At 32.8% G+C, this 22,738-nt stretch overlaps 1 protein-coding gene across 4 annotated transcripts in view; it reads right to left on the bottom strand.

Moving 5' to 3' along the window:
• The window catches only part of LOC132942492 (small conductance calcium-activated potassium channel protein 2), a 190,392-nt gene that overhangs the window by 2,977 nt on the left and 164,677 nt on the right, over positions 1–22,738 (bottom strand). For 2 of the 4 annotated variants that reach the window (XM_061010916.1, XM_061010913.1), the window contains 6 exons: positions 13,497–13,632; positions 10,689–10,799; positions 10,486–10,613; positions 9,881–9,950; positions 9,707–9,814; positions 6,731–7,163 (listed from right to left, as the gene is read on the bottom strand). In XM_061010916.1, the coding sequence (XP_060866899.1) occupies positions 6,756–7,163; positions 9,707–9,814; positions 9,881–9,950; positions 10,486–10,613; positions 10,689–10,799; positions 13,497–13,632 (961 nt within the window). In that variant the 3' untranslated portion in view covers positions 6,731–6,755. Of the gene's footprint in view, positions 1–6,729; positions 7,164–9,706; positions 9,815–9,880; positions 9,951–10,485; positions 10,614–10,688; positions 10,800–13,496; positions 13,633–15,172; positions 15,309–22,738 lie in introns of those variants that run through there. The other 2 variants (XM_061010914.1, XM_061010915.1) reach the window with 2 other exon arrangements.

Here is a 22,738-nt window from a genome sequence, read left to right on the forward strand (position 1 = left end):
TATTCATTTACATACGCTTTCTTTACACGTATAGTACCTATAACATTTTTTATTTTTCAATACCTGAAAATAAAAAATTGAAATCTGATCTAAAATTTTTTTTAAAAATTTGAAATAGCCAATTTGTAAATCTGATTTTTAAAAAAATGTCGATTGTAAAACTATTTATTTAAGTCATGTAGTTTATTCTTTTTACAATTTTTGGAAATCTCATTATTTTTGGTAGGCAAAGTTGATCCAGTCATAAAAAAACGTTTTAAATTAAAAAAGTATAACCTATTTTTAAATATTTTATGTGCATTTTCAAATAGGTACTTGTTAAAATTGAAATATTTTTTTAAAACTTATTGCTTTTCAAATTAATGAATTAGGTACTTCAAAAAAATTTGAAATTCTAAAAATCATAAAAAATCAATCATTTGACTAGATAATTGTTTTTCAATCAAAAGTTTTCTAGAAACCAGATTTAAAAATTGGCTATTCTGAAATTTTCAACATAAATTTAAACAGATTTGAAATTTTTATTTTTGTAGGTATTAAAAAACAAAATAAAAAATGTTATATTGTACGTATACGGTACCTATAACCTAGTGCCAACAAATTATAAAAATATTGATTAGAAGAAAAGTTTCATTTCATTCGTCAGGTCTTCCTGTTACATCCTGTTTCTGCTCATCATATAGGTACGATATACTTACACGTTAGCTTATAGCAGGTGCCAATTAATAAAAATGAGTGTATCTATAATTATGAGCATATCATTTTTATTCTTTTTTTTCCTTGTGTTATCGTCACATGTGGTGAACCGTTTACACAATACTTACCCCCATGCAATATCATTTTGGGCCATATCTACCTATCGTAAACTCCGCCAGAATACCGGTTAGATAAAAATGTAATGAAAAAGTCTAACGTAAACTCCGCCAGTTTTATTTTCTTACCTGGAATGGGTATATGGAAACTCCGCCAGCATTAAGGCCTTCCTCGTGTAAAACTAAATGATATTTCTCTACTAAGTAAACTCAAATATTCAAAATTGTTGTGTTAGAGGAAGCTGTAAATACTAAATAGTTATAAGAATGGATTTATATTAGACTCGATGGTTTGAATATCTACAAATTTATTGTATCTCATAATTTTAGTTCACAGTTCAAAATATTATAAGTTATAACATATTACGTATAATGTCATAACAATATAATATACCTACATATTTTTTGATTATTAGTTATTACAATTGTCTATCATTATTTTTATCATAATACTGGTCATTGCAATTTCTATGATTTCTTTGAACGATTATTATTTTCATTTTTAAGTTTTTTTATATTTTTTGGCATATACTTATTTAATAAGGATAATTATTATTATACAATCATGATTTTTTGTTTAATAATAATCTGTATAGTGTAGGTTACTTGATTTTTTTCACTGGCGGAGTTTACATGAACCCAATTTTACCTGTTTTATTTTCCTGGCGGAGTTTACACTAAAAAAAAGGTTCTCATGGCGGAGTTTACATGCGCCCAGTCGGATAGCTGATGATCGTTTTCAACCAAAATTGTATGCAACGCTCCTTTTTCAGCCAAACCCGAAAGTTTAATAGTTACCTAATTTATGTTTTACATGTAGAAAACTATTAAACATATAATAATAATATAATACTAACATTATTATTTATTTTAACGTTCATAACAGCGTATAAACCGTGTGGGTGGGGGTGGGGGGGGGGGGCTATGCGGGTCGTATATATTGAAATATATAAATATAATAAGCAAAATAGAGTTTATGGGATAAAATTCAACATGACATCAATATTAATGAATAGATTAACTAATAAAATAAAATAAGATAAACATTACAAACATTAAGTCAACAATGATAAATTATAATAATAAAAACTATAGAGGACTAGCAAGATCTATAGAATAGCTCGGAGATGTATGGTATCTATGTATACGCAATCAACTACATCCCTATGACCCTATTAGCAGAGTGGAAATAATTTGGAGTGCCTTTGAATGAGCGGATCCGGCATTCGGTGGCTATAGGTCGCTTGTTTGTGATTTTTGTCCAAAGTCACAAACAATCTCTCATATTATATCTTAACAGTTTTCTGGCAATTATTAAAAGTTGATACAAAAATCGGAGTTTAATGTGACCTCCGTAAAGTTACTAGCAAGTAGGTAGCAGTGGCGTGCTGAACTCACTTTTGGCGAGGAGAAAAAATGTGTACAAGGTAAACCCTTGATGTTTATAACGGCATTTCCAGCCGAGCAAAAAAGATTGAATTAAGAGTTTACAAAATATGCGTATACACTTGTAGCGATTTGTGTAATCGCCAATCGGACATGATATTTCTACGATATAGGCACCTAGTCACCTAGGTGGCTATAGGTATTTTGTGGCAGTGGGACCACACCCACCAACCAACAATTTCGAAGGATCAAAATAATACCTCCGACACGCCACTGGTAGGTAGTAGATTTTTGAAAAATGTAAAGTGTTATGGTATGGTAAAAGTCGTTTTGACGTACCCACCTAAGACATGCTTCAAAACGTAGGTATGAAAACATTTCAAAAACCTACTAAGAAAATAAACGTTTTACGGTTGTACGTTAAGCATGGCTACCTACCGTTTTATCATAGACATTGCCCATTAAATCGCGTGATAATGTGACGAAAAAATGAAAATGAAATTGAAAATAAGTTTTTACTCCGCTCCGGAGTGAACATCGGGAAAATCGTATCTTAGATTTTAAGCCGCGTTTTGGCATGTGTAACGGAAAACGCTATATTATGGTGAACACAATTTTCTATCTTGTGGAACAGTGTAAAAATATTTTCGGGTTAGCGATATTATGTAATATACACCATAATAGTGTGCGTATGACTACGGCGTTGGAAGATTGAGATAAATAGAGTTTGGTCGAATGCCAGAGGAAAAGTTTATGATTTGGTCATAATACATGTGACGTACGTGACGCGAAAACTGAGAAAAACGGCGGCGTGGCGCGGCGCCGTTGAAAATTATTAGTGCGGCACAGCGATATAGCTTAACGTAACCATACGTTTTTATTCGTATTTTATTTTTCGTCTCATTATACTGTCCTGTTTTTTTGATTATTTTCAGGACACTCGGATAAAAAAAAAAAACGAGACGGTTGTAAGCTCCGCCATAGAACGCAGGCAGGTATATATAGGCTATATAATATAGGCGCATGATAAAAAGTAAGAGCGTATATCCATCCGAATAACATTTTATTCTCGTCCTTATTGTTGTCGGATTATACTATTTTCCATATTTCAAATCAAAAAAAGAAACGAAATAAATAAGAAATGCGAAATATTACGCTATATATTACGCTCTTTACGTGGTAGGTATAGGTACCTATAATCATTATTTATTATACTCATTTACAAATAAATCTTCACTCACATCTGCAGGATATCTGGTAGGTATACGACATGTAATTGCACGCACTACATAAGTATACAATGCAGATATTATATTATATATGATTTTGAAATCTTGTTTTTAAAATGCATTAGTTGTCAAAAAAAAAAAGAAAGTAAATTAGTTCGCTTAGGTTGGTCGTTTTGCTGACCTGGTACCTAACCTAACCTACATACCGGCCGCATGTAATGCGCTAGAACCACCACCCACATAGGTATATATTATGATATCTTACCTAAGATTAGTGGATAGATAGTAGAAACGAATTAAGCAGATATACTATAGTAGGTATATTTGTTTCCTTTAGTACCTATAGGTACGAAGACTGTGAAACAATTCTGAGCTATTATTTTTATTTTTATTTGCCAACGAATAGATATATGTGGACTAAAGGTGTCTCGTTTGGACTGTCGTTAGACTTTCCTCCCTATATACCTACGGTATACTCTTTGCCTTAACAACCGACATTTCTAGGGTCGGCGTGGAGTGGATACCGTTCGACCGTATAATAATAATATAGGTAGACCTAATTAAAAAGTAAACAAGACCGTGCATCTACCTTCATTTTAAATAGGACGGGTTGAAAAAAGAAAAATTAATTAGCAATTAAAAAATAGAAGTTCATACCTTGTTATGCGCTCGGTGAGATATATAGGTACAAAGACTGTTTTTTGTTTCGTTTTATAGCGTTTTGAAAAAGCGACTATATATGATGATAAAGGAGACGGAGCGAATTCCGCCGAGCTTCTTTGTTGCAGGACGCAGGTGTAAATATAACGGCGGATTATTTAATTATTCGAAAAAGCACCTTATTATATATATATATATATATGTATACGAAATTGTGATATTCAACGTGCTGCGTCGTAGGCAGGCGGACAGTACAATATTAAGAATAAATTATTAATTAGAATATATTATTATAGTGGTTTTAAAGACCATATTTTCAGTAATCGGTAGGAATAGGTGCGTCCCATGCCTATCACCGTGTCTAGTCATTTGGTTATGCACTTATGCAGGAATATTGCAGTGCATATTATACATAGGTTCAGATAATTAATAATCAACCAGTGCGGCGTGACCTATACGAACGAAGCGATATTATGTTTTGGTAATACGCACCTATATGACTAATAATCGGGTATTAAAAACAAAAAAAAAAAAAAAAAAATTCGGTTGAAACACAGTTTATCCGCGTTCGAAGGTCGGCAAAATGGAATGGGTTCAACCCCGCGGTTATCGCTTGCATATTATACGTCTGTCGATAAATGTCTGTAATGACGCGTAATTCGACAAAAAAAAAATAAAAAGTATGCGTTTTCTGTGCGGTCGGCCTGCAGCACCGCTGGTACTGCAGTTGGTTTCTGTATGTTTGATATTTTATGTATAGGTTAGGAATATTGGATGTATCGGAATCGCATTTATCCTTACGAACGATGGCAAACTGTCACGTTTAAAAGCACTGCAGTGTAGAATGCGTATACACACGTGCATATTATAATGGATTTATAGCGACGGACGGACCGAAATTAATTGCAAGCGCGCGTGCATCTGTGTTATTAAATTCGAGCCGATTCCGGATGATAACCATTTTATGGCCACCGTTGCAGAACACTCGCGCGGCGTATTATAGTGCTCCGCAAAGGGTGCAAAGACGCGCGACGCGAATTCGGTCGTGTTCACGACTCCCGCCGCCCCACTCGCGCATTAAAATTATTGATTTTTGAGACTGGGTTTTTCTCTCTTTCCGAGTGTAACGGATTCCGCGGCGTGCCCCCGCCGTTAAACGCTATCGGTTCCTCTCTCGCGAAAAGCTCAATGGAGCGACGAGGCGTCTATAGGCAGGTGGTACGTACGTACCTACGTACCTATACCTACCTGCCTATACTTATATTATGTACCATTGCGGCGTTACGGTAAAACCCGGAGGCGCCGCGGAGATAGCAGAAGCTAAGGTCGATAGCGAGAACGGTCTCGTTTTACGATGCACGGCCGCGGCGGGGCGAGATTAAACACTTTTAGGCGACGGCGGTAATCGATGTGCCTTTGACAAAGGCGGTGTATAGTACCGGGAAAAGTATAATATACCTAACTACCTATTCTAGATACGTACGGATGCATATTATCATGATATGATAATATATGGGTAGGTAACGGTGGACGGGGGTGGTAATTATTATTATAACAGGTATATGATTCCGGCGTTAAATTCGAATTTTTTACTTTCTCGCCGTTATGCTTCGCCATGAAATATAATTCACGGCCTCGAGTGCATAAAAATGTCATGATATAATCGTTTGATTCGGGAACTATAGAAATAACGAGTTCATTTTTTTAAAAATATTTTTCTATTGCTGGTTTTTTAGAAGTTGCAGCGCAGCTCAGTCTTATCATTTTGACATTGTTTTTAGTAGGTATGCTATTGTTTTTATAATATTAAAATATCATCACATGTTATGTAAGTCCAAAACAATGAAAATAACAATGTACCGTATTAAAAATCACTATTCATAAAAAATTGAAAATAAGATAAAAATATTAGTAAAATATTAAATAACTAAGTAAAGTAGCCTACCTAACTAGTAATAAATGTTTAATGTGTCTGTAAACAGGTTAAAATATTACAAAATTAAAATTAAAAATATGTTTATAATATAATACCTATATAACGGCTATGAACTTTGTTTTCTATGAAGAAATTACCTTGAATAAGTACTTTAAACAAGTACCCAACTTGTTCACATTTTACACTTATTTTTTCACAAATCATGAACGCAGGTTGTATGTGATTATACAAGTGTAATAATTTATCAACTAGTCTGCCGGGTCGCATGAAAAATCAATTAATTCAATGGTTAAATAAAATGTTATGGACCAATCATGGGCCACTAAATCATGTTTAAGGGGCCATTAGCTCACTATCGATTCAATAAACGATTGTTCGTGCAGCCCGGCATAGGTCTCGGAGACTGGATCGCATTGGGATACCAACCTCCACTTTTGCACGAGGCGGCCGCCTCGCAAATAGCTTTTCACGCAGGCCACTGCTATTGCCCGTAGTAGGTATACCTATCTATAGATATTATGTCCATATGTTTATTGGTCAACCGCTATTGGGCGACCATATGATACCTGTGCATTTACGGCAAACACGGTTTTGAACAGTTCGTTCAGTGGTAAGAAAACAAAAAATTGCAGACTAGAAACGTCTGACCCGACGCGACGTGATAATCGACTGTCTGTATGGTTGTAAGTACGCATAACAATAATTACCGATGGGCGGCGGTCGGGCGTGGGCTCAGCTGGACGGCTGGATGGGCTCGGGCACCAAGTGCGGCGTCCGGCTGCTGATTGGCGGCAATATGGGACTGGTGGGCCAGTGGTAATGCGACGCGCCGCCGGCACCGGTTGGCGGCACACTGCGCGAGTGCGACATGACCGTCGACCCGTTGCCCATGGCCAACATCATGCCGGGGGCGCCCGACGACGACGGGAACATCAGCGGGTTGCCGCCGACGCCGGTCATGCTGCCCGCCGGCGACGAGACGGACGGTTGCATCAGGCCGCCGGTGGCCGCCGCGGCCGCCGATTCCGGGTGCAGGAAGTTGCGCCTGGACTCCGTCGTCGACGACAGGTTGCTGGTGTTCTGCAGGTTCTGCTGGTTCTGCGCTATGCACCGGGTCAGGATCTCCGGCAACAGCTCCAGCTGCACAGACACGTCACGCGCATTATTATTTACGGATTTTCGGACCGACGCGCGCACGTCACGCAGATTCCACACGGATTTCGACCCTCCACCGACACCATTCGCCTACTGTTTCGTAATCTTCAGCAATTTACGGCGGACAACCATTTTTCCAACACCACTAAATAATTGACTGACCGTGTGAACAACAAGGGTACCCTGCATAATGTTTTTCTACTACTCCCCTCAACAGCTCATTGCGTCTTTAAATAATTCTCACAAAGTCATAAGTTATAATTATAGTTATAGCTAATTATAATAACGTTCAAAATATTCAATTCTTATCTATTGACATTTTCAGAAACATATTCAACTCCTGAATATTAAATCGAAAAGGCATCCTGTGATTTAGAAAAAAGTAAAATCCTATGATGATAAAAATAGATTTTGAATGTAAATTTAATGAATTCAAAATATGTCAAAATAAAATTGTCAACAATTGTAATATTTTTCGAGAAAATTAGGATTTACCTTTAAAATAATCATCTTGATTAGTCATAACTTATAGGTACCCACTGAATATTATGTTTTTAAAATTAAATCAGACAGTCATTCTTTCATATATTAATTATATTTGTATGATCTACGCATGTCAAAAATAGACCGTTTTTGCGTGATTATGACATTTTGATGGTACCTAGCTGATGATGTAGTGTATTAGTTTATGAATAGGTATTATAAAGACATCAGATACGAAAACACATTTATTGTAGGAGAATTTAATACTCAATATTTTTAATTTTTGTAGGTCACGACGATAATAATTGTATTGATGGAGTTTAAAGTTTAAGCAATGACTAAAATGTATGTGTACAAATATCAATGAAAATATAGTAAAAACGCAGAAACCCGCTTTGATGTTTACCATCAGTCGACCGGTTACAATAATTAATAACAATAATAATTTATTTAAACATGAATATTGTGTCAGCATAATATCTATTGTATTTTGCCACCGGGAATAAAATTGATTTCTCGACAGAAAGTTGATTGGACGGAGACTTCAGAGAAAGCGGAGCTTATGTCCACATTTGTCGGTTCGGATGACACTCTATTGTAAGTACAATTTTACCTACACTGGCTACACGTTATGTTAGTTCCTCACACACTACCACTCAAACGCTCAACACTCCCTACCCAAACAGCTTCAGATATCAAGAGTGGGATCGGATGTGCAAGACACGCATACGAATGTTATCGTTTCGATTAGACGTACTCGACAAATTTAATTTGAAACACCTTTGAAGTAAACGATGTAGTATTCGGGCAAATATTCGTATAGTGTTATTATGACTAATGACGAACGATAACAGTATACCTACCTACGTGGTTCTGATTCGGTCAGGCTGTTCGGTGTACAGTTCACGCTGAGAAATCACTTAAGATGTCTCATGCGTGTCATGTTTAGGATTTTTTTTTGGAATATTATGAAAATAAAATTGGGCAAAAGACATTTAACCGATATCCATATTTTTTCACTCCGTGTAGTCCGTTGTACGTTATAGCGCTGTAAACGTAGATAAGGTTCAATCGCTCGAATATGTGTAGTCAAGTGGAATTTTTCTGACATTTGGCAAGGGTTTATAAACGGCTTTATAATAGGTTTTTATTATTATTATTATTATTATTATTATTTTTTTTTAAAGATTTATCCAAAAAAAGTCCACTTGGTTGAAAGTCATTAGTAAACTTTTTTTTTGGAAAATAACTATTTAATTTTTGTAATCTTGATAAAAAAAATGTTAATTTTGACCTAATTACCTGGTGGTGTAGAGACCAATAAGATATTCTGTACTCTATCGTAAAACAATAATTGCTTGTTAAAGAATAATGTCGGTGCAAATAAAGGTGAATGTAAAAACTCGGAATAATATAAAAATTGTAACAATATATTATAATTATATAATACTCAGATTAATTGAAATAATTGTTTATAAATTATAATGTAAAACTGTAGTTATATTTATAAACCTCAAATACGTCGGGAAATTAATTAAAGTTTCAATTACATAACAATATAATTTGATGTAACACCGTGTTATGTAACTGTAGTTGTATAACTCGATTGAAATACATTGAATTTATTCGGTCATGCAAAATAATTTACTGGATTGATAGCTGTATAATTTAATTATACATGGTTCATTTAGACTTCGAATTGTTTTTTTTTTACTATGTTTGATTAAATTCCTTTATTCTTATGGTTATAATAACAAAACAAAATAATTTCAACGAGATCGTAAGCCCGTATAACTGTGACTGTGCCTAGTCTCTAGTAGGTAGAAGAAATAATTTGAAGTAAATAAATCTTTATGTACCGTACGGATGAAGAATTATTTTTTATTGCAATTGATTTAAAAATAAAATGTTTAATATTCCGAACACGATATTGCACGTATACCGTATAGTAAATCTATGAATTGATAGTATTTTATAGAATCCCAACTGCAGGGAATGACATTAATATGATATAGCAACAAACAATACGGAATTATATTATTTACCTGTTCTTGTAAGGCTACCAGTTTATCTTCGAGATTCACCAAACGTTCTTCAAACGCATCGTATCGATTACTCATGTCGGATACAATTTCATAAACAGTATTCTGCGTCTAAAAATATATCAATCATTATCCTCCATATTTGTTGGTACGGTGCAGGTAATTTCTGTTACTCACTTTGGCCATGTCTGTTATTGTATTTGCGTTGTCCATTAATTTTCTTTGGTCCATTTTCACTTTTCTCAACCTGAGGCAAACACGAAAATATTATTATCTCAAACTAAAAACATAACACCCGAGTTTTATACCGTCCATTGGTGGATATATCGAGTATTATCTTTCAAACTGTCTACTTGAAAAATGTTCGCATTCGGTTGGAATACGATTGTTGATAAAATAAAAACTCTTGTTATCCCCCTGAGGGCAGTGCGGTTGTTTTAATTGAAGAGTTTAATTGAAAAGGGTTTGTGTATGTCATGTAGTTGTTCATCAGGAAACTACTAGTATTTAATTATCACAAGCGCGTCGAGTTGGAACAACTTATTATTTTCTATTCAACTCGGTAAAGTCGCGAAAAAGAAATGCATTTGAATATGCTGTGTGCTACAAACACAATAATAAAACGTTCAGAGACTAAATATAATTGTTATTCGAACAATAGATATAACGATGGCCATTTCATGGTTGTTTTTAAGTCGTTTAAGTCGGTAATTGTTTTTCTGCCGAAAATTTCTTTTGACGGCCGACTAACGTTTCGGGTAATATTCAGTTTTTATACTTACGCGTATATGGCCAACAAGAATTTTCGTTGGTGTGTTCGAACCCTGCCTGCATTCACCCTTTTCACCAGTCTAGTGTGTTTGTAGATCAGCCACGTCTCCCTGAGGACGTTGGCCGCAGCGTTTTTCAGCTGAAAGACAAATATGTTTCTAATGAAAAAAAAAATCATCCACAATAATAGTATACAAATTATTCAATATTGTACTCGTTTTGTAAGTTGAGTGTCCATCATGAAATTATGGACGTGTTTCTCTGCCCTAGAGAGTTCCATCTTTCGTGACACAACAGCCACTAGAAGTGCTGTGCACCCGGCACCCTGGAAACATCATTTAAATCATAGTTATTTAAGACCAGCATTGGTGGTCAAAATAAAATTGGAGGAAAAATTTTAAAGGAGAAAAACAACACTACATTATAGTTAGTATAGTTGTCTATTTATTGTGTTTGATGATCAAAGCCAACATAAATTTGTTCATGCAAAGTTATTAATATAAGTTTGTGTGGAAGTTTGTTTTATAAATGATTGATGATGGTTAAAGAATAACAAAAACCGTAAGTGGGGTACATTTTTTAAAAATATTTTTTGTTCGGAACGACGATGATGATGTTATGATAGTAATAATAATAATAATGATAATATAATATATTATAATATAATAGCTCTATTCATGCAATTTAAAAGGCTTTATGTACTAGTAGAAATTAATGCTTATTTTTATAATTTAATTAATTAGTTAAATTTATTAAAAGCGTAGTGTTTAACTCTTTTGTTTAACTCTGATTGACAGTAAGGACTAGGTAACTGATGTTATCGGAAAAGTCCATTGGTGCGATCCAATTTTCGATGTCACAGTAATTGCCGGCCCACTGCTCGGTCGACTTTTAAACAAAATATGTTATTTTTTTCTTTCATTCATCCACGTAGAATTAAAATATCATTAGTGTTGGCATTTGGCAAAATAATTGGGACCGTGAAAAATTAAAGCATGTTCCATTATAATATCAATGTGTATTTGGAGTCGTTGTACTACAGTTACAGATGTGCTCCAACTCATCGAATACATTTCGGTGTTTCGTGTTTGGATGTACACTATATCAACCACTAAACATTAAGTATTCTTGTAGAAAATAATCGAGTGCACTTTTTTTTAATTTATACAAATCAACAAGCGTTTGAATGCCCACTTAAACCGTATATTATTATGTTCATGCAATATTAAACAAAGAAGTTCCTGTACAGTTAAAAATAAAATAATATTACAACGTGCATCCCGGGTTAGTGAAAAATCGAAAAATTATTTACACATTATTATGATTGTAGTGGAGTTTTCGTTTTGTTTTAAAGCCCATGTTTTATTTTCTTGAAACGTGAATGAGGCAAAATAGTGTTAGACAAAGCGTGATACATTTGACATTGCATGGCGATTAGATATGTTTAGTGTTCACATAAAAAATATACAAAAATAGTTCATACTATCCTGTGTATTTTTATTTTTTGATTAATCAATTATTATACTATAACGCACACATTATCTAACAACTAACTATAATATTATAGTGACATGTGTTTTTGAATTAAATGGGGCTTGCATAATAATATCCGTACGCAGTGCATTGAGACACCACATTTGCCTACTCAGGACGCCGTGTCAGCGACTGTAGTATATTATATTATATTATTTTTTTGTTGATAGTTATATTATGGTGTCTATACCTAAATCTAAGACAGTGCGTCTATATATGTAGAAGTGTCTAATTTCTAAGTAATAATAATAATAACAAATAATTGCAACACAATTGTACAATATCACTTGTGATTTTCACAACGGTATCAACAATGTTATACATCAATTACGAAATATCTATAATATTATTGTATCTAAAGCGCTATTGAAACTACTGTACAAGGGGCTTTATATATTTATAAAGCACTTCTACGCGCTTTGCATGGTGTTCGGAATGTTCAAGTAAGACACTTGGAATTTGCATCATATGAGCGGTCCTTAAAATAATTGCTTTGAAACGCTTTTACATGTAATTATTATTATTGTTATATCAAAGGGATTCATATAAAACCATGTTTGATGCGAGAGGAAGAATGCAGAGTTGGAAAACAAAGTATAATATGTATAATGTTTATATATATTTACATACAGGATGGTTTTCTGTAGGTAAAATATGGCATTTCTCGAATATATTTATAATATTTATTTAGCATACAATTTTCAGAAACTGTTAACACAAACGCTACTTTTTCATTAAATTATATTAATAATTTCTTATCTTCTCCTCATTTTTTAAAATAGTATCAATTTTCAAATTTTAAATAGCATCGTATAATTTTAAAATATTGGAAGTCATTATATTTTTAAAAATGTCGATGTATATTAATCTAATATCAGACTCATTACGTTAGCTATAATTATATAATTAATTAAATATTTATAATTAATAACCATTAACCAAAGTCAAACATCAGATAAATGTATATAAATATTTTCAGAAAAATTATAAGTTGCTGCATTAAAAGTAACTATTATTATACTTAACTATTAGGAAGCGTTTATCATTATTATAATAATTATGAAAATGTACAACATATTTGTATGTCATTAAAATCATGTAGTAAATAAATTCAATTTTAATATTATCTTATCTTACAAGTTTTGCCATTAAATAGTCTTCTTTTAGCGCATAAATAGTATATATAAATCTTTGACAACGGTATATAGGTACACAAATCTATGTTTTTTGATTATATACATAGTTTAAACCAAAAAGTTTATTTTCTATGAATCCCTTAGACGCTGTATCATGTTTCCAATCAATTCATCTACTCTAAAATCTAAATCCATTTGGACATCGCTCAATAGTATTCCTTCCTAAATTAATTTAATGCATTTTCCAAGCAAGCACGCTAGAAATGTTGGACGCTATCGGCTGGATAGACTTTTTGGTCACTAAATTTGAGGCCACTGGGATATTTGTTTGGTTGTTCTGGAGTCGGTCTTACCATTATGCCAGTGGTGACCGCAATGCCACGACCGCAGTAAGTGTTTGGCACTATGTCTCCGAAGCCCACGCTCAGGAACGTGATCGCTATGAACCACATGGAGTTCAGCAGGTTAGCGTGATCTTCATCATGAAACCTACAGAGCCCCAGACACAGTGTAGTATTGATCACAACCCAATCCCAGTAAAAAAATTAAATTATAAATTATAAATATTACAATATTTCTTATGAACCACGATTTGTTATCTTTCTCCTATCGACTCCAAAAACACATCGATATGTACAGTTTCCGTATCGAAATTATTACTAGGATGCGTAAAAAAAGACAATAACACAATTTTAAACACGAGTTCATTCTCCATTCGTCTTTGACGCGTATGACAATACTGGTTGAAATACATTAAACGAAATTCGTTGCTTCGGTTGTTTATCAGCCCCAGGGATCCCGAACTATACGTTCTAACCCATTTATCCAATCACGATGACATTTAAAAAAAAGTTTTGAAATATCTACACGAGTTCAGGAGTGCGTGTATTTTCTATTTTGTAGAAGATCTATTATGAAACGTGACTTATTTACTCGTCTTTGATGTGAAACTTCATCGTATTTCAGACAACACGAATTCGTTAGATATAGTACAGGACCCCTGATAAATAATATAAAAATATGTACGGGGTGTCCTACTATTTTAAACATTTCTTAATGATAGTTTTTATTAATAAAAAACGATTACTATATGAGATGATGACATAAAAGAATATATATTAAATACATTATACGACGTTATGATGACATGTTAATTTTTAAGTAAAAATTGATACTTGGAAGTTATTAAATCCAAGATATTAGTGGACGTGCTCAACGTCCGTTAAGTTAATGTTTTATTATTCATATAAGTTTTGTAAGTTAATTCTGGACGGATGAATGAAAAATTTACATTATAAAGTGTTTAACAAGTGTTCGGAATTCAATTACGCCCGCACCCCCTGAAATAGAAACCATCTTTTGATATATTAAAAAAAAAATATCATTACTGGACACAAGTGTAGAACGTATGAAAGCTTTCAATTCAATTGGTTCCCAATGAATGTAAATAGCTTTTTAAAGCAAATAAAGTTCTAAAACTTTGTGTCGCGTCTACAAAGTTAGCAGAAGCTCGTGCCAGGACATAATTAATTTACGGCGGCGGCGGTGGTGGCTATGGCAGTGTTGGTTGGGTGTGTCCCCTATTAAAATTGGTTTACGATCGTTATTATTCGAAATATAAGCTTAATCGAATTATGTGCGACGGGAAATTTTGGGTGGGAGGAGGGAAATTTAAAACGACTTTCCGGATTCGCTAACTACACGGAAAACACCATGTTGTACGGCGCTTAAACGCGTGTATAAACGCAATTCCAATTTTGTAAGCTCCAGAGTAAACAGTTCGCTTTTAATTGTTAAAGTTAATTACATTTTAATTTTCGTTTTTGTGTTGATGAAGAGTTTTGAAGTAACTATTCTCTCCCTCGGTCACGAGTAAGAGGTGGATTGGTGGTTGGTTATACTGTCAAAAGTAAATGCACACGATGGCGCTGTGTTTGTAAATATGTGTCAATGTATTTGTGTACATGTGTGCGCGTTTATTGTGTATTGTGTGTGTGTGTGTGTGTGTGTTCGTCATTATTAATCTTACCATAATACCGCAGGAGAGCGTGATGCCTCGTCCGCAGTACGTGTTTGGTACAATGTCTCCGTAGCCTACACTGAGTAACGTGATGGCTATCAGCCACATCGAGTTCAAGTAATTGGCGTGGTCCTCGTCGTGGAACCTGCGTGCAATATACAATGTCCATACTACTGGCAGGACAGTAGCAGTGACGCTAGATTGCCTCTTCCGTTTACGCAATGATGCGTTCGATTATTATTATTATTATTATTATTATTCTTATTGTTATTTTGTATTTAACAAAATAAAATATCAAATCATTTAGTTGCAAAAAAAAAAAAAAGATGATGATGAGTAATACTACTTTTCAAACATTTTATTATAGTGATTAATAACGGGCAAGAAATCCCGAGGAAGAAAAAATATCGAGGGAGATGTGTATTTTTTTATTTTTATTGTTGTTATTTTTGTTCATTAATGCGTGTACTCGTTATTATTGTTTACACCACGAACATCTCAGTACAGACTAGGACTTAGGGGTTAATGGTGTATAAAAAAATGTACAAAACCGCTGGGAATTGTAAAATCTACGAACGACGCACGTATCGAGAGTTATTTCCGTATAAGAAAGCAACGGATGTGTTTCAATCTTATGTTGGATATCTATATTCTGCACATAGTTATATTATGAGGTGAACACTAATACTAGTCACAGGTACCTAACTTGATTGAACGATCACTCAACATACCAGCCCACTGTAAAAATACATTTCATTAACTCTTACAGACATATTTTCTTTAAACAAAATTACTATATCAAATATTATATTATTTTGTGATATAAGTGTTTAAATTTTGTATTAGTAGATATTTTCAAGCAAATTTTACTGTGAAATGTCTGAGCAACATGCAGTCAAGGTTTTCCAGAAAGTTGTCTTATATTTGTGTTCACATTTTATTCTCATAATATTAAACACATTTTAATCATTTCTAAGGTTATAAGCGTCATAACTTATAAGTTATAAATGTATACCTACATTAATACTAAATGTAATTTATGATATTATTTAACATTTATAAATAATTAACGTATAATATTATATTAAAAAAAAATACCATCATACAGCCACAGCCAACGATACTAGGTAGTTGGTATGATAATTTTTTAGGGAAAACTTCTATTAAAGTCACCCTTTTCGTGCGCATGCCGTATAATATAATATTATATTAGGCATGTTAGTTACATGCCTAAGAACAGACACGTAGGTTACTATTGCGCATAGCGGATTTTCGAGTCGTTTTAAATTACTTTAATTTGTTTTGGATGCTAAGCTGGAACAATTATAATGCCATCGCCACCACGACTAGGTTTTACAACACCATTCATAATGACACTAATTTAGAATAGTGGATAAAAATGTTTCATTGGCATTTACTGCGTTTCTACCGCAGAGGTTCCTGATGAGGAATTTCACTGGGACGGTAATTGGATTGGTGGATTTAATTTGGACAAATTTATTACGCGAGAAACCACCGAAATTCGTTACCAGCTATAAAATATATATTATACATACGAGTGCACCTCGGTGGAATTTTAATGGGAATAAAATCGTTGGCGACAAGGGTTCGACGATAAATTTTCAGTGGAAAGTCGAAAGGGGCAACGGATAATATTCACGGTAGTGGTTTGTGGTAGTGGGGTAACAAAATGAACAACAGATAAACATTACTAATGAAAGTATAATCAAAATGATTATTCGTTTTCAAAAGTGAGTTTTGATTGCTGTTTTATGCGAGATTGCTCCTCTCCCCCCATCAACCGGATCAGCCTGTATATTATTTTTGGTATTGTTATTTATTTTGCGGGTACGCGCTGAGTGCATTTGTTTGTCTGGAAGAATAATTGCTCCCGGGAGTAATTTGAAATGGCTATGGATGTGGATATAAAATCGAACGGAAGGAAATAACCGGATATTAATTTAACAGACAAAAAAAAGCACAAATAACTTGAAGGAAATTGATAATTAAGATGAAAAGCAAAAGGGGGTGTCCTAATGTAGTAATATTCTACTCTCTTTCTCTAGTACATAAAGAATCAACTAAGTGAAACAGAATTAAAAAAAAAATAAAAACTCCTCCTCGTTATTCTTGCAGTCTGCTTTCCAAGCTCAAGTGTACTAGCTCGAGTATACTCGAGATCTGAAATGACGCGTCAAAATCACTCGAACTCAAAGTGTATATTATCGCGACGTTTGGAAAACAAAAACTTAAGTATGACTGTTTTCATGATCGTTAAAAATGTCATTCTTAGAAGGATTCGAAGATTGATGAAACTGCGTAACTGATAAAAATTAAGACGTTAGCTGATAAATGCCGGACATTAAATTGTCTGCTAAGACGCTTAGAAAGTCATTTACAACTTTAAACGATTTATTACAGTGTAAAGGACTTACATTGTTTGTAAATATTTTCCCAACATTTTATTGAAGAAAAATTAATAACTAAAATATTATTTAAAATTATAATTTGTTTTTATAATATTTATTTTAGAAATTGTATTTTGTATGACGTATTTAGATATTTAATTATGGATTTATACAGCTTTTTATTATATGATTAAATTATTTTGAAGTTAAAAAAACTGCAAACATTTGGTTTTTGGTGTCGAAATTTAATGTATTATTGTGCAGTTGCAGTTTAATTAGTATTATAATGAATTTATAATTTATTTATTGGTAAGTGTTTTAAACTGAATTGAATATATTGTTTTCTTATACATAAAAATGTATTCTACTTATTTTTACTTTGGCAGACAAACTACACAGTTTAATGGCTTTTATTTTTTATTTAAAATATCATGAAATACTAATATTTCAGAGTTTTCAAATTAATATTTCATTAGAATTCCGAAGAATTATGAGTAAGAGATGAACATTTTGAGATTAGAGAACTAAAATATGCATGATCATTCTTGAAGAATACTTAATCAGGGTTTTGGTAAAAAAAAACTTTTAAATGGTAATGCTCCGGGGAAATTATCAAGACCAAATAGGAACGTTGTTAAGTATAATTATTACAAAAACCGATTTATCTCCGTTATTTTCACGTATGATGAAAAATTATAATAAAAACACTATAACAGTAATTTTTTGATCACCAATTAGTATGTACAACGTATATAATATTGAAAGTGAATCTATTATTAGTTTTGTGAGATTTTTAAATTTATGCATAATATTAAAATTAAAATAATAACTGTTTTATGTAAATATTATTATTACGTTATTTGTACCACAGCGTTTACACAATTAACTTATACCGCCTACGCTCTGCGTTAACTAACCACCCACTCTTAATTACTAATGTCTTGTTTAATTGCTCCAATAATTACTTACAACAATAAAAACATGTTTACATTTAAAGCTGATTTACGAAAGCTGAATCTGCTGTAGTTGGCACTTGGCTTACGTATTGATATTGATATTATTTACGGTTTAGTATAATGTCACATTGGTACTTGAATGTGTTTGTATTTAGATAAACCTGTTGGTAGTGACGGATGTCTCCAAATTCAATTATCCTTCCCTTAAACATTTCGACCCCCCTTGTATACATTTAGTTATATGATTAGTGTTGTAAGTTATATTTGATTTATAAATGTAGGGTTTCAGATAAACTCGGTTAACTGGAAGAACATTCGAAGCACGACGAACGAGGAACGCCTCTCTTTTGTCTCATAGTTATATATATATATACCCTGGTGGCGAGTGAATAATTACTTGGCAACATTACGGTCCATGAATAAAATACAGGATAAATACAAGCTATTATTCCAAACAAGTTAGAGATTATGACCATGTTAAAATAGGTTTTAAACCTTTGGAATTTTATTTAATTATTGATTTTTGTTATTAAAACTATCTTGTAATTATTCTGTATAGAAATGGTTACAATTTAAATAAGAGCGTAGTAGTTCTTAATTATATTATTACCTTAGTATTCGGTTGGTTAGTGGATTTTTATTCAAACGCTTTTATTTCACACTGTTTAGTTTAATTATTATGCAACCTAATAATTAGCATTACGATGCGATGCTATTACCGGTTGTATAATTATAAAATATACATATAAATCTATACTATGTTATTGTGTTGGTTATTTTAGGTTGGAGGGCTGGTATGTTCTTAGCTTAGAATGGTAAGCAAAATGGATTAAAATTAAAAATAAAATATATTAACTTAATTATTTAACGTTAAAATAACAGTGTTGTTTGTTGATGTTCTGAAATTGTGTTACTGTCTATTTTTGCGCCTCTTGTTCGACGAAAACTAACATATTTTTTAAAAATATTTTCACATTTTCTGTTTGAAAGTATTTTATGTTCTCGATATTTAACAGAGGTTTTGCAACAGTTCAATGTCAAAAATCCATCCATTTTTTTTCTTAATAACATTCAATCACTATATAACACTCTGTGATTGCGTATGTCCTTTTAAAATTCAAATTCACACGTAAACAAAATACCGGGATTTTAGTTTCTGTGTTGAATTTAGTTACTATTTAGTCGTACGAAATCGTATTAAAAATAAATAAAAAACATTGTGAATATTATTATGTGCGCAAACATATTTTTCGGGTATTTTTCATGCCATATATTGAACACAAAAACTCGTTTTTTTTTCAGAATTTATTTAAATTAGTTATTCGTACGGAATGCAATTCATGTTTTTTCGTGCCACACTTTTGATCACAAACTTTTGGTTTTTTTTTCACAAAAAGAACATTTTTTATGCTTATTTTGTTGGATAACTATAGAATATTGTGATAGCTTGTTTTGTGTAAAATTTAAAAAAACGTTGACTACAATATTTGTATACACTATAGTTAACAAATTGTAGATATCTACTGCTGTTTTTTTTAAAATATCTTTCGTATTTAGGAAATTGTACACACTTTGAAAGTTGAACTAAACATAAAAAAAATCCACACAAGAAACTAGATTGGGGGTGATAATCGTTTGTGAAAATCCAGAAAATTTTATCTGCTATTTGGTAAACCGTTCGCGCACTTATATATATATATTTATATAAAGCATACGTCTGAGTTTAGGAACTTCAAAAAAAAAAATTACCTACATATTGAAAAACTGTTTGCTCTTATATTAATAAGAAACATGACACGGTTGTGCACATCTTATAAAATATGTATCAGAAATATTAGGCGCCTATACTGTTGGCGCATAGATATCGAAAAATGTAGAAAACAATTTGTGGGCGTAACATTTAATATTCCAAACCCCATCCGAGGCCCTATCAAATAATTACATATCTACTTGGACAATTAATATATTATTACAATAATTCGGCAATTTTGATATCCACGATTCATAAAAATATAAACAACGTTGCGCCGTGAATCATATAACGCATCGGTCACACTTGCGCATTACAGTTAAACCGCATACAAATCCGTGTAACCAACGTCATCTTATTAACAATAACACTTGATATTTATATGATATCACGACATGCTATAAAAAATGCGATACGTGTAGGTAGTTTCGTGATTATTTTCCCAAGGTTTTCCTTTGGATTTCCCGAACACACCCGTGTTATAAAGTATACATACAGGTACGGACAGTTCTATAGTAATTTCTAAATAACAGCGTACGAAAGTGTCTATTCCTACACACGGAACCCGCGAACAATGCAGGTGGCCCCGCACATTCTACCTCAAAGCGCTGCCGGCGTGTGATCCCCGGGAAACGGCCCGGAGGAGGTGATCAAGAATCGTTTCCCAACTGCAGTATTATACTGTATAACACGCACTTGTGAAGATGGGATGGAGGTTCACGGCTGGGATTTCGTCTTATACTGCATTGCGCGAATATTGTACACAAACGTACTCGTGGGCGCAAAGAACAAAAACGTAAATATAAAACAAAAATACGATTGAGAGACGGACGAGCAAAGAATGGCCGTTCCATATTTTTTACCGTTTCACCAACGAACATATTGATATCATGGTTACCAGCTCGTTGTGAGTTAATAATTTGGAATTTTATGTTTTATACACCGCGTAAAATCAGTAATCACCATTTGTAACAAGTATGACTTGTATAAAAAAAATTATTATTACTTAACAATAAAATATTTTTGAAACGATGATTTTCCTCATATATTATAAATCAAAACGGGTTGCAATTTTTCATCCTAAGCGTAACGACGAATGTGTTGGTTTTAAAACGATGTCTTTTTGTTTAGCTGTGTCTGTCAGTTTTTGGAGTAGTAGACGATTTCTGGTACCTAAACAATTAGATCGAGATGGATTCCAAGTTAACACGAATTTTCCCAGTACTTTTCAAAACAATCTAGAAAACACACGATATTTAGACTAATTTCAAGCTATTTATATTGTGACGAAAATATTCACATCGTTTTATGGTACGTCGCGTCGGTATATTGACTAAAAAGTTAAAAGGATGTCAGCCCAATATTTGTTTTTTCTCTCAGACCCACGTGCTACATAGATAAGACGCATTCACGTAAAATCCTTTTTATGATTTTTGAGAAATATTTTAAAAATCAACCATTTCAGAAAACACACATCATTGTAAAATCAATACATTCATCGCTTCGCTCAGAATCTAAAAAAAGTTTCACAAATCTAAACGAATATTAAATTGTTTTGAAACAATATTTAGAAAAGTTGATATGTCATACCCACAAAAATATTATTTTCTATATGTTTTATAAAGAGAGATTTTACTCTAGGATTAGGTACTCAAAAACTAAAAAAGATATTTTGCGAGGATGAATTATGTCTATGTTGTGCGTGGGCCAGAGAGAGAAAACAAGAGTCCGCTTCAATATTATACGTTATATTGTAATAATTATTTCATAATAAATGGGATGTTTTTTTGCAAAAATTGGTATAACCTAGCCAATAACTAATAGTAAAATAAGTGAATTCTAAAATAACCTTAGAAATAGAGTCTGGTACATCGCAAAGAACGGTTTTTCGTATGCTATGGTTTATCATCGAATTCAAATTTAGGACCAGCTGGTTGGATTAATATGACTTATACAACTGGTTTAAACGTGTGTGCCAATATTTGAATGTGCAAAACTGGCCTTTATAAAAATTTGTGAGTGAATAATCATTCAAATTGCATGTTAAATATCTAAAATGTGCACAATCAGTTGACAGCCCTGAATGGTGAGTTTGAAATAAAAAAAATATATAAACGGCATTGTCATTGTATGAGGAGGTTAATATTATGTAAGGTCTAGTTCCTGAATATTGGGTTAATATATACAGTGTAATGTATACAGTTGACTTGAAAATATATGAGTTTTCAAATCTATAAGGTGTACTATATTGGGCAACTTGCTCAGAGATTTAAAAATTCTTCGTATAATGATATTTAGTAGGTACCTAATATTTTAGCAGAATTGTAGTCTGACCACCTTTTGAATATGAAAATAATATTTCTTTTGTACGTGAAAAATTACTTTCAGGCAAATAATGAACATTTAAAAAATGTCTACTCATAGTAATATTATTTATTTTTTTAAAATGTGTCCAAAAACG

This window comes from Metopolophium dirhodum, chromosome 4, assembly GCF_019925205.1.
Source record: "Metopolophium dirhodum isolate CAU chromosome 4, ASM1992520v1, whole genome shotgun sequence".
NCBI classification, from domain to species: Eukaryota; Metazoa; Arthropoda; class Insecta; order Hemiptera; family Aphididae; genus Metopolophium; species Metopolophium dirhodum.